The sequence below is a fragment of the Balaenoptera physalus genome (assembly GCF_965194825.1).
Source record: "Balaenoptera physalus genome assembly, chromosome: 4".
Classification (NCBI taxonomy): Eukaryota; Metazoa; Chordata; class Mammalia; order Artiodactyla; family Balaenopteridae; genus Balaenoptera; species Balaenoptera physalus.
In genome coordinates this window covers 39,919,898-39,931,909 of record NC_138891.1, presented here as the reverse complement: position 1 = coordinate 39,931,909, position 12,012 = coordinate 39,919,898, and the positions used below count along the sequence as shown (strand labels likewise).

Here is a 12,012-nt window from a genome sequence, read left to right as displayed (position 1 = left end):
AAACAACTGGGACGTAATCAAACTTATAAGCTTTTGCAGAACAAAGGAAACCATAAACAAAACAAAAAGACAACCTACGGAATGGCAGAAAATATTTGCAAACGATGCAACCAACAAGGGCTTAATTTCCAAAATGTACAAACAGCTCCTACAATTCAATATCAAAAAAAACAACCCAATCAAAAAATGGGCAGAAGACCTAAATAGACATTTCTCCAAGGAAGACATACAGATGGCCAACAGGAAAAGATGCTCAACATTGCTAATTATTAGAGAAATGCAAATGAAAACTACCATGAAGTACCACCTCACACTGGTCAGAATGGGCATCATTAAAACATCTACAAATAACAAATACTGGAGAGGGTGTGGAGCAAAAGGAACCCTCCCTACAACTGTTGGTGGGAATGTAAATTGGTACAGCCACTATGGAGAACAGTATGGAGGTTCCTTAAAAAACTAAAAATAGTTACCATATGATCCAGCAATCCCACTCCTGGGCATATATCCAGAGAAAACTATAGTTTGAAAAGATACGTGCACCCCAACGTTCACAGCAGCACTATTCACAATAGCCAAGACTTGGACGCAACCTAAGTGTCCATCGACAGATGAATGGATAAAGAAGATGTGGTATACGCACACAACAGAATACTCCTCAACCATAAAAAAGAATGAAATTTTGCCATTTGCAGCTTCATGGATGGACCTAGAGATTCTCATACTAAGTGAAATAAGTCAGAAAGAGAAAGACAAATACCATACGCTATTACTTATATGTGGAATCTAAAATATGGCACAAATGAACTTATTTATGAAACAGAAGTAGACTCACAGACGTAGAAAACACACTTACGGTTACCAAAGGGGAAAGGGGGTGGGGGAGGGATAAATTAGGAGTTTGGGATTAACAGATACAAACTACTATATATAAAATAGATATGGACTTCCCTGGTGGTGCAGTGGTTAAGAATCTGCCTGCCAGTGCAGGGGACATGGGTTGGAGCCCTGGTCCGGGAAGATCCCACATGCCGTGGAGCAACTAAGCCCGTGCACCACAACTACTGAGCCTGTGCTCTACAGCCTGCGCGCCACAACTATGGAAGCCCACACGCCTAAAACCGTGCTTTGCAACAAGAGAAGCCACTGCAATGAGAAGCCCGTACACTGCAACGGAGAGTAGCCCCCGCTCGCCGCAAGTGGAGAAAGCCTGAGTGCAGCAACGAAGACCCAACGCAGTCAAAAATAAATAAATTTATTTAGAAAATAAATAAAATAAAATAACCAACAAGGACCTACTGTATATCACAGGGAACTAGATTCAATATCCTGTAATAAACCGTAATGGAAAAAATATTAAAAAGGATATGTATAACTGAATCACTTAGCTGTATACCAGAAACTAACAACACTGTAAATCAACTAAACTTCAATTAAAAATAATCAACTTTTGATAGCATATATTAATAACCTAAGCCTACTTATTCTCTACTAAAACCACACTGGTTCTGCTAGGGATCATTCCTTTTTTTTTTTTTTAGTGGGGAGGGGAGCAGTAGGGGTAGGGTAGGTCACGAGTAAGTATAAGGAAACCAAATACTTCATTCTATCTCTAGGAAGATTAAAGTGCTAAGTTATCAGAAAAATGTGACAGTAAATCATCAATCTGGACTGTAAGGATTTGACATATGTGATGATTTGAACAAAACCAAGGAGATTATTTCTGAGTATTAAAAATGATGGCTTCCTGGCAGAGCCTTGCTTGGTGTGGGCAGTGCCCCCTGGGTACTTTGCCAGGCTGGGCTGCGCCATGTCTGGGCTGCAGCTCTTTAATAAGCCCTGGTTTGGTTTGGTCTAAGGGCGCTTCCCCCTGAAGGAGGAAGAATCTATGAACAGAAACATGCGGTGTGTCTCAGTAGCCTTACTGAGGAAGGTCTTAATTAAATGTCGAGGGTGCCCAAGCATTATAATCCAAATTTTTGTTTGGATTATTAAAAAATGGGTAACACTTTGTATTGAGCAGAAGTTTGTCAAATGGACTTGGAACGCCATCATTTGTTTCAAGCCTTTCTTCCTTTTTGCCTAAAATCTGGAGATTGCCATGATTTCCTTAAGAAATGCTATTTTCAAAAACAGAAAGAGGCACTGTCCTGAAAAAACACTTTATAAGACCAATTTTTTAACTGTAGAAATACATGGTAAACAGACCTTGAGAAAAAGTGCAAGGAGCACAAAAGTCTGAGACAAAAATTACATAGCACAGCAACCAGCTGTGTCAATATAGTCCAAGGTCAACATCGTCACCAAATGAGAGTCAGACAAGGCTAAATCCACCCCCCAAAACCCAGCAACGCCCAACTGATAACTGGAGCCTCCAGAAACTGTTCCTTTAGATAAAAGATGCTAAATTTTCTCTCATGAATTCTCTGACTTTGCAGCCTGTGTTCTGGATATTTACTTTCATGGTACACTGCTAGGCAGAAGGGAAACCTACCCAATGATACAAAGCACCACAGAAAAGCAGTCAATTTCTGATTGATCCAGGCCCTCTCTTGTATCATATCCCTCCAGTACCCCCTCCACCTGATGGAAATTTCATGGCTTGTAAAAGTCTTCATCAATGTAAGCAAAGGGAAGACAAAACTTAATATCAAGTCCTTTTTGTTTTTGCATATTCTTAGTCTCAGTGAAAGCCTGGTAGATTAAAATCATAATCCAAATTAATTTTTTTATTCCTTCTCTTCCATTTTTACTAGTAAAGGGATAAGCACTTTTGTGCCCCAACCTTTTCCCCTCAAAACAGTTACTGTCAAAAAGAAAGCAGGAAATCAGTTTAGTCACTCTTAAAATTTATAGAAATCAAGAGAATAAAAGAGCTGAGGGAGACTGCCTGCTTACCTATAAAATGTGCTGGTTTTAGAAGCAGTGTGGTACAGCATGAAGGATGTCGGTGGTGGAGTCAGTAGATCTGGGTTTGAATCCCCACTTGTCACCTACTAGCTGTAACCTCAAGTTGCCTCCCCTGTAAAAGGCTCATAATACATATTCTTGCAAGGCAGGAGAATTCCATGAGAACATGTATAAAGGGCCTAGCAGAGAACCTGGCCCATGGTGTCCTTCTAGAAATCCTGATTGCCCTGCCCCTTGTCTTACTGCCTGGCATATCAGGGCTATAAATCAGCTTGAGGTGCATATACAGTATCTAGATTCCTTAGGTTGTCAAAAGATTCTCCCTATTCTCATAGACCTTAATCTCCATCAAAACCCATAAATATTAGAGAGAAAAAGGGACAGAAAGACCTTACTAGATTATCATGACAGTGGCAAAACAGTAAGAATCAACAGCTTTCACATCTTAATGCAGGATACCACCAAAGGAGATGAGGCTAGCATCAAAGAGGAGGCAGGTGATATAAGACGAGCCTTCCAAATTCTAAGCTAATATAAACCCGCACTAACTCTTTCTTTCTTCTTCTAGAAAACAAATGAAGATGCAATTGATTTTGATTATACTGTTCTACTCCATGAATTCTCAACACAGGTAAAACAAAATGGTATATAGAACTGTTTAAACCAGAAGTTTTTGCAGATCATAATATTTTAGAACTCTTATTTCCCAGGAAATGATTCCCTGTCATATTCACTTGGTCTGGTACCCCGGCAAACCACTGAAGGTGAAGTACCACTGTCAAGAGCTGCAGACACCAGAAGAAGCCTCTGGAACTGAAGAGGGATCAGCTGTGGCACCGACAGAGCTTAGTAATTTCTGAAAAGCAAAAAAGATCTGTTTATACCAAATTCTGAGCAAAATGACTATACTAAATAACCTAAATCATTATTCTAGTAAAATAGCCAAGGTATAAGGCATTCTAATAATTTGGGAAAGCCTGTGATTACAAGTAAATACTCAAAAATTAAAAGATACTGGGATTTTTGTTTTTCGATTGGTTTGGTTTAGTTTTTAACTCTGGGAGCACATGCATACTGAACTCTGCTCAGTGCTAAACAGTTACTCCGCAGGTTCCTCAGGGTTTCAGCCCTAAAATGTAAAACCAAGTCAGTTAGTGTATGCTGCAGCTGGACCAGTAAGTATTTAAAAAACATAACAAAATAAAATTGATGGTCACATCTATAAATCTGCATTTCCCAATATTTTGAACATATTGTAGCTAACTATTCTGTTGTTAAATTGCTTCTACCTAGTATGTAAAAAAGATAATATATTTCAGTGAAAGCAAACTGTAGGGAAAATATTACCTGTTTAAAAGGAACTTTACTATTTTTTATGATTTTGACCAAGTATTCCTTTTAAATTTGATATCTACTTTTAAATAAATGTTTGTTTCTAAATAAAATGTGTTACATGTGTTTGTAGAGATTTGTCTATATAGGCAAAATCTGTGCTAAGCTGGAATTAAAGGATATTTATATATTAATAAAAATTTTACAAATAAAAAGTGTCTCAGAGATAAAGCCAAGTGTCTGCAAACATGTATTAAATGGAACAGTGATGTAACTGCAAGTACATAAAGTATTTACAATTTTCATTTAAAAGGACAACTTGGACCCAGTGTTGGCCTAAGTAATTTATAAAAACAAACACAATACATACCATTATCAGATTTGTGGAGTACCTCCCCAAGGCAGGAAGAATTGATCCAGGAAACGTGGCCAGCATTTGCCTCTCAAAATTAGTATTTAATGGAATGCTTATATTCATGTCTCAAAACCTTTAGCCGGGTTCCTTGATCAGTAATTAGTTAGGAAGCATCAGCCTTTTTAAAACATACCAAAATGTTACCTTTATGTCTGTATTAGAAAACTGAAAAAGTTTATACTAAATAGAAAAAATTTTAAGACATGGACTCTTACAAAATAAAAATAAGATGAATTATACTGTTACTTTTTAGCAGAGGCAGATCATGTATTATTCTGTTTAAGACCCCAACCCCTTTGCATTCATCTTCCCAACATCCTCTGGAGTTAAGGACTGTAAGTTTTCCAAAGCACTGGAAACAATCATTTAAAGAAAACATCAGATCTCCCACATATTTGATAATACAGAGGAAATAACTTTCCCTAAGATATCAAACAATCTAGTGATAAACAATGCCAGAACCAAGTAATAAACTCCTCTAACTGAAGTTCCCTAAATATCTTGAAAAAAAAGTGCCAAGAGCATTATAAGAGCATATTCAATGTCCTGTGGTTTTTAATCTTTCAGTGTCACGTTAAGAGCTAGAAAGGGGTTTCAGCTTTCTTGTCTCAACTTTCTAAAAGTCCTCTCATCCTTGTAAAGGCATTTTAAATTAGTGAGATTAGGTTCACAAATGTGACCATAATTCAATCAGGTAAGGAAGCTAAGGTGGTAACCCTTTAACAGATTTCGGTATAATAGATTATGAAGGCAAATTCTACACGTACGACATACCAAAAAAAATTACCTAATTTATAAATTTACAAAACCTATAAGTTAAACCAACTAAAACTTTCTCAATATCACCATCAGAACATCTTTTCTAGCACAAACTCTAAAATTGCTGACTTGATTTTTCTAGCTAACAGAGGAGAAAAATTACTTCATCTGCCTTGACATAAAATGAAAACCTCTAAATTCCCTAAGCCCTCTTTTATTCATTAAGAGTCTAAAGAATTCTGAATCACTCTGACCCAATGACAGTAACAGAGAGCATCACACTTATTTTCCTAATCTCTTTAGAATTTTCAAAAATTTTAAGACATACAAATTAACACCAGGATTTTGCCTGCATTCCATTTGATTCTACTTATAGTTTTGTTTTTCCTACCTGAGTTATGAATAGTTAGAAGTTAAGTTCTTTTGAAAGTCAATTGAAAGTTTCTATATTGGCCCTTGAATGATAGTGCTTCATGACATATGAGTTTATCACACTGATTTCTCTCAGCCTAGAAAATTCTATGACCTGTTCTGTGACCTTTCCTAACTTTCAAAGTGCTACAATCACTAGCATGCTGCCTGGCACTTATTTGAAAGGATAAATGAATCCATGCTCACAATAAATTGCCTGTGAAAACATGAACTATTTCAACGATGTATTACAGTTTTATTTGAAGACACTTTAAGCAGCAATTAAAGCTTTAATTCAAAAATGGATAGTTTTAGCAATGCAAGTAGATGTTTTCTACTAAGGGATATATTCCTACATGTCACAATTTACTACTTACCTGGCGGCTGCCTCACTTCACTGGCATCAATTTTAAGACTCATCCAGATTTCAAAAGTATTAAAATATGAAAAATCCTAAAATTTCAGTATTAAATTTTAGTGACTTCACAACGTAAAACTAAGAGTGAGCAAGGAGGCAAGGAATAACAGAAAATTGACTGTACATCTTTAAAGATAAACTTACCAAGCTAAGAACCAATAGCCCAATCACTAACATCACACCAAAGAATATTAATAATGTGGCACATCTGAACAAATCCTGCATTTCATGTTCTGGAGGTACAGGTTATACTGCAATGGTCTTTAACCTTGCCTGTATATTAGAATAAGCTGGAAAACTTTTGATCTTGATGCAGAGAATCAGAGTATCTAGGGGTTGGCCTGGCTATTTCTCTTTAAAGCTCCCCAAGTAATTTTTAAAGTGCTGCCAGGGTTGGGAATCAGGGCGATACTGCAGCAGACCTAGTGCTGCTACCATTCTCCAACACAAATAATACTGTCTTTAAATTAGCCAACAATCATCCTTTACAACAGTAGTATAAAAGAAACCCTCATTTATGAATATTCTCATTAATTTTTTCCTCATACAGACTTTGGCTGGTATGTGGTCTTTACCAACTCTAACCAAACTAATGAGTTAACAAAAGATGTGGGTTCTGGTCCTGGATGGGTTCCTATGTGATCCTATTCTAGTTACTCCCACCAGCTGGGCCTGTGTCGTTGCCTATGAAATGCTGGTGTTGTATTAGATATCTCGACTCTCTTCTGGCACCGTAACTTCATAACCAAAATGTTTAACAAGTTAAAAGCACTTCCAAATTTATACATCTTAGTTCTAATATTTCTGACTGTTAGCAACAGCAAGAGGAACTGTGCTAAATTCTATGAAGGTATTTCCTCATCAGGAACAATATTCAAAGTCAGTGTGAATAGCATGAGATGCTGATGAAATGCCAAAGCAACACAACTTTTCAGGCTTGATGCTACTGTAGCAACAGACATATTCATGGGAAAATGCACTTGGTTTGATGAGTATCATAACTGCATTATCAATTTGAAAAGTTAATGAGCTGTGTGGTCTTAGATAAGTTATTTACCTTCTCTGTGCTTTTGCCTCCTCTATTACAAAATGGACATAATAATAGTACCTAGTTTCATAGGGTTGTGAAAACTAAAATGGATAATGCATTTAAAGCATTTAACAAATGCCTTGAAAACATTTGCTCAATACTTTTTAAAGGTCTTTTTTTCTAGGAACCTGAAGTTATAGAGCCAAATCTACAAATCAAGAAAAACAAAGGAATTTAAAACAGTTATTTCATGTCTATTATCCACTAAGGGAAAGGACTACGATATGTCTTTCACATCAGATGGTTTTTGGATGAAGCAATTCTGAACAATATGGTAGAACTAACTCCCTGGCAATATCCAACATACTCTAGATTAACATTTGTTCTTTCACAATCTCAATGAATACAATATATGATACATTCCAACAGACTCTAATTCAACTAGCATTTAATAGGTGGATGAAATAGACTAGCCAGCAACCCTGTAGGTTATATTTTATTATTTCCAAGCTGCAGAAACATTAAAATGAACATAGACAAGAATAGCATGTGCAAGGGCTTTTTTTTACCTCACAGGTCTGCAAAAAAGTAACATTTATACTCCTAAAAACAAGCAGTTAAAAATCTGCAGAAGCCACAGATTGAAGCAATCAGCTCTAAATAAAACAGCTAGAAATTGAGCTAGCATTTTAATATTCCAAAGAAAATCTGAAAAGTGTTCTCCAATCCATTTTTTAAAAAAAAAAAACACTTTATCCCTGTGCCTCATTTATTTTGTACCTTTTAATCTCCCTCACCTATCTCACTCCTCCTCCTGCTCCTCCCTCCCCTCTGACCACCATCTACTGGTTTGATCTCTGTATCTGTAAGGCTGTTTCCATTTTGTTATGTTTATTCACTTGTTTTGTTTTTTAGACTCCACATTTAAGTAAAATCATACAGTATTTGTCTTTCTCTGACTTATTTCACTTAGCATGATACCCTCTAGGGCTAGCTATCCAGGTTGTCACAAAGGAATCCACTCTTAAACAAAAAGGGTGATACTCCAAGAAGTGTCATGATATATGCAATTCACTTTCAAGTATACAGCAAAACAACTTGAAGAATGAAAGTATGCAACATAGATGGACAATAGACAAACAGATAAAGCAAATATGACAAAACAAATTATTATCCAATAAACACTTAACAAAATTGTTCATTGTTGAGTCTAGATGGAAGGTATATGGCTGTTCTTTGTACTATTTTTTCAGCTTTTCTGTATGTTGAAAATTCTTATGATGAAAATATTTGGACGTTTATACATGTTCTAAGCCTATTAAGTATAACAAAAATAAGTCTCTTCCTCCCTCAAATAAATATTAAATATATTTCAGTAATAATCATATTTTATTTGAGGTATAAAACCAATCAACAGTTGAGATATACACAGAATTAACTATGATATAACAGAAGCTCCTGAATATAATAGGAAGGCCTTCTAAAATTACTTCTTTTCAGGCTGAATTTATTCCATGAATCCATTAACGTATCTAAACCTTGCAGATACAGTTAAAGTTAGTCAACAAAGTGAGGAAAGTTAGTTCTTGGCGTTTCCTTTTTTTACAGGAAGTTGACCTGTAGCTTCCAAATACTTATTGATAAGGTCTTCTTGTGTAGCTGGTGAACATGGCTGATATCTGCAGTACTCCATTGTATATTCTCCCTTCCCCTGGGGGTTTAACACAAAAACAGAAACAAAAAGCAGATTTTTTTTTTTTTTTAAAACAACTATCAAGTAAAGTCATGCAAAGACAAGATTTCACAAAAATGATGATTTTGCAGGATGGTCTCTTGAAGAACACTGAAGTAAAATTTAAACACTTGCTTACCTCTGTGCATGACCTAAGTTCAGTAGAATAACCAAACATTTCATTTAGAGGGACCTGAAAACATACACAGTAGATATTTCAGCATTGCTTATTGAAAAATATTTGAGAAAAATACAGAGAAGACTTAGTCATTTAACTCCTTTAGACCCAGGTTTCTACTAACTACTCCTGATTTAAAAGAATTAAAAGCCAAAGAGAAACCTGTTTTTGTTTTACCACAGTAGAAACCCTATTTGAAAATAATTTCATTTGACAGACACAACTAGAAACCCAATCTTTCAGTTTCAAGGAGCGGACACCACTAACAGCTGTCCCTCTCATCCCCACTCCACGCAGCTGCAGCTCAAGCACTCAGAAGTGTTTCTTCTGTGAAAATGTGAATACAACTTTCCCTTGGACTCCTCAATGACAGGCCATATGCCAAGAGGAGTGTCTTCTAAGAGGCCTTAGGTAACGTGATAAACCCTTTCTCCCATGAGATTTAAGTAAGGGACAGGCAAGGGAATTAAATATTATCCCAATAAATTAGAACATAATAAAACGGCTATGCAAACAAAGCTATAATGAGAAAGGTAATTATACATCTAAGAAAATGACATACTCACAAAAGGCCTACCTGAAATGAATCTTATTTTTAGATTTTGCACTTAAAGAGATGCTCTAACAGCAAAGTACCGAAGTTACCACATACATATAAGCCACAAATTCAACACTCAGCCATGGAAATGTGCCAATTTGCTCTACAATTTCCAAAAACAAAAGCTAACTCTGATTTCCTCCTGTGGATAATAAAAGCAAGGTTGTCAGTGACTAACAGTACTTACATCTGCATATAGCGTAAAATAGTCCTCAATTCCATCTTGTCCCGTGATTATTCCATGGCGCCGGTTAATTCCTGCAATCACTGGTCCCTGAAATTCATGTGGAGCTACAACTTCCACAGACATAATAGGTTCAAGAATACATAATGTGGCATTTGCCAGGGCTAGGGTTTAAAAAAAATATAAGTTGGTTTATTAATCTTTAAACAAACTGGAGCTCTTTCCTATCCACATATACAAAAGGGAAACAGAAAGTGCTCTCCCAAAGGTACACACATAAATGATAAGGTTAAGATATTTGATCTGGACTCATTTTTCTAGTAGCAGCAGCAGTCACTCTTCTAAATGGAACTTCCAGTAAGACAACACTTAATTCTAATATTAGTATGTCCATTACCATATTTTTATCCTAAAAATCATTAGGTTGCAGAAGTAATATAAAAGGGTCTTAAAACAACATTCGATCAAGTCCCTTCCCATTTAAATTATGCAGTTGAGGGTTACTAATTCTTTCTGAAATCCTTCGGGAATAAAGACACTATCTGTTAAGTCTCTGACCAAGGTAAATCAATTCTTTCTTGTTGGTCCCTGGCAGACTGTTATTTATACTTGGAGACAATAATCAAGTCATGCCTGAGATATGTCTAGGCTAAACAATTTCAATACCCAATTGAGAATTAGAAAACCAAGTTTCTAGTTTCTGCTCTGCCTCTAATAAGTTATATGCCTTTTGGAAAAACACAATCTGTCCAGGTCATGTTTCTTCACCTACAAAATAAAGACATCGGCCTAGATGCTAAAGGCCATTTAAGCACTAAACCCCAATGTGTTTTTTATGTGTGTTTTTTTTTAAATAAAAAAACCTTATTTTTTTAATCCCACTTAGTACATAACAAGAACACTTCTTACTGTGACAAATGCTGACTGAGGTTGAAAATGTAACAGTGCGGAGAGAATATAAAAAAACTTCAAACACTCATATTTAATTTGGACATCATGATAGTGTGGAATAATACTTCAGCCTCAGACTGGATGAATTATCTTTAAATAAAGACTTTAAGCATAACATGAAAAGGTGACAAAGAAAATATTTTGTTTTAAAATAATCATAATTTTCCAAGCATCAATTTGTTTATAATAATCTAGTCAGCAATTATTCTTGTATATTCATTAAAGCACTTGTTCTAAAGACACTATTAGCTTAAGTGCAATAATTATAAGAACAGCCATTTAATATACTTGCATTTCTTTGAAATGTTTTCTAATTCAAATCATATCTTAGCTCAGACCTAACTTTGACTCATTACTCCTAATTAGTGAATTTTGTTCTGAAAAGAGGAATAACTGAACTCTGCAGACTCCTAAGTTTCATTAGCTAAGCCTGCAGAATTCTACGTAGACAGCTAAAGCAGTAGACTAAAAATTCTAGATAGACTGTAGAAGAAGCTCTATTTCTTGTTAACTTCTTGGGTTACCACAACAGCAGAGCTTCCTTGGCTCTAAATAAATGTAATTAATGCAGAAGAAGGTACCCAGAAAGAGAGATGTGAACAGACATATTAAAATTTAGTAACACATTATCTAGTGTTTTCAATATAGGTCAGTAATATAAAAGAGCTAGAGTGTAAGACGGTCATATTCTAAAGAGAAAGAAGGGGCCAAGTATATAGTGTATAGTACATAATTGTTGAGGACGGCCTGTCCAGTTCTCGGTTTCATATTCCCTCACCCTGCTCCTTTCCTTTTAACTCCCTCTTTCTTCCTAAATCCACCTTCTGATTCACCTCGCCCTTATTCATGCTTTTCTCTGTCCCATTCCATATGACAAGATTCCAGAGCTAAATTCATCCTGCCATTTTTGAATAGTCACATGGCAGCCAAGTCCTACAAGCAATTTTTCCTGAAGTAGAATAAAAAGCAAGTGAAAATACCCACACCATCACAGGACCTTTTAAGCCAAAGTGGTGCGTAGAGGTGGTAATGTTTCTATTTCAGTCCCCTAGGGACAAAGTTGATAACACCAGGCTGGGTGCTAAAGAGGTTGT

General features: G+C 35.9%; 2 protein-coding genes across 8 annotated transcripts in view; one reads left to right on the top strand and one right to left on the bottom strand.

The window, feature by feature from the left end:
• Window positions 1-4,606, top strand: part of RARRES1 (retinoic acid receptor responder 1) — a 41,806-nt gene extending 37,200 nt beyond the window's left edge. Inside the window, exons 5-6 of the mRNA XM_082459684.1 lie at window positions 3,479-3,541; window positions 3,621-4,606. Coding sequence (XP_082315810.1) covers window positions 3,479-3,541; window positions 3,621-3,770 — 213 coding nt within the window. The 3' untranslated portion in view covers window positions 3,771-4,606. The remainder of the gene's footprint in view (window positions 1-3,478; window positions 3,542-3,620) is intronic.
• Window positions 1-12,012, bottom strand: part of GFM1 (G elongation factor mitochondrial 1) — a 52,238-nt gene that overhangs the window by 1,486 nt on the left and 38,740 nt on the right. The window contains exons 16-22 of one of the 7 annotated variants that reach the window (XM_082459546.1): window positions 9,971-10,131; window positions 9,147-9,200; window positions 4,613-8,986; window positions 3,645-3,766; window positions 2,899-3,022; window positions 2,495-2,612; window positions 1,300-1,329 (exon numbers count right to left, since the gene is read on the bottom strand). In XM_082459546.1, the coding sequence (XP_082315672.1) occupies window positions 8,855-8,986; window positions 9,147-9,200; window positions 9,971-10,131 (347 nt within the window). In that variant the 3' untranslated portion in view covers window positions 1,300-1,329; window positions 2,495-2,612; window positions 2,899-3,022; window positions 3,645-3,766; window positions 4,613-8,854. The remainder of the gene's footprint in view (window positions 1-1,299; window positions 1,330-2,494; window positions 2,613-2,898; window positions 3,023-3,644; window positions 3,767-4,612; window positions 8,987-9,146; window positions 9,201-9,970; window positions 10,132-12,012) is intronic. The other 6 variants (XM_082459545.1, XM_082459547.1, XM_082459543.1 and 3 more) reach the window with 6 other exon arrangements.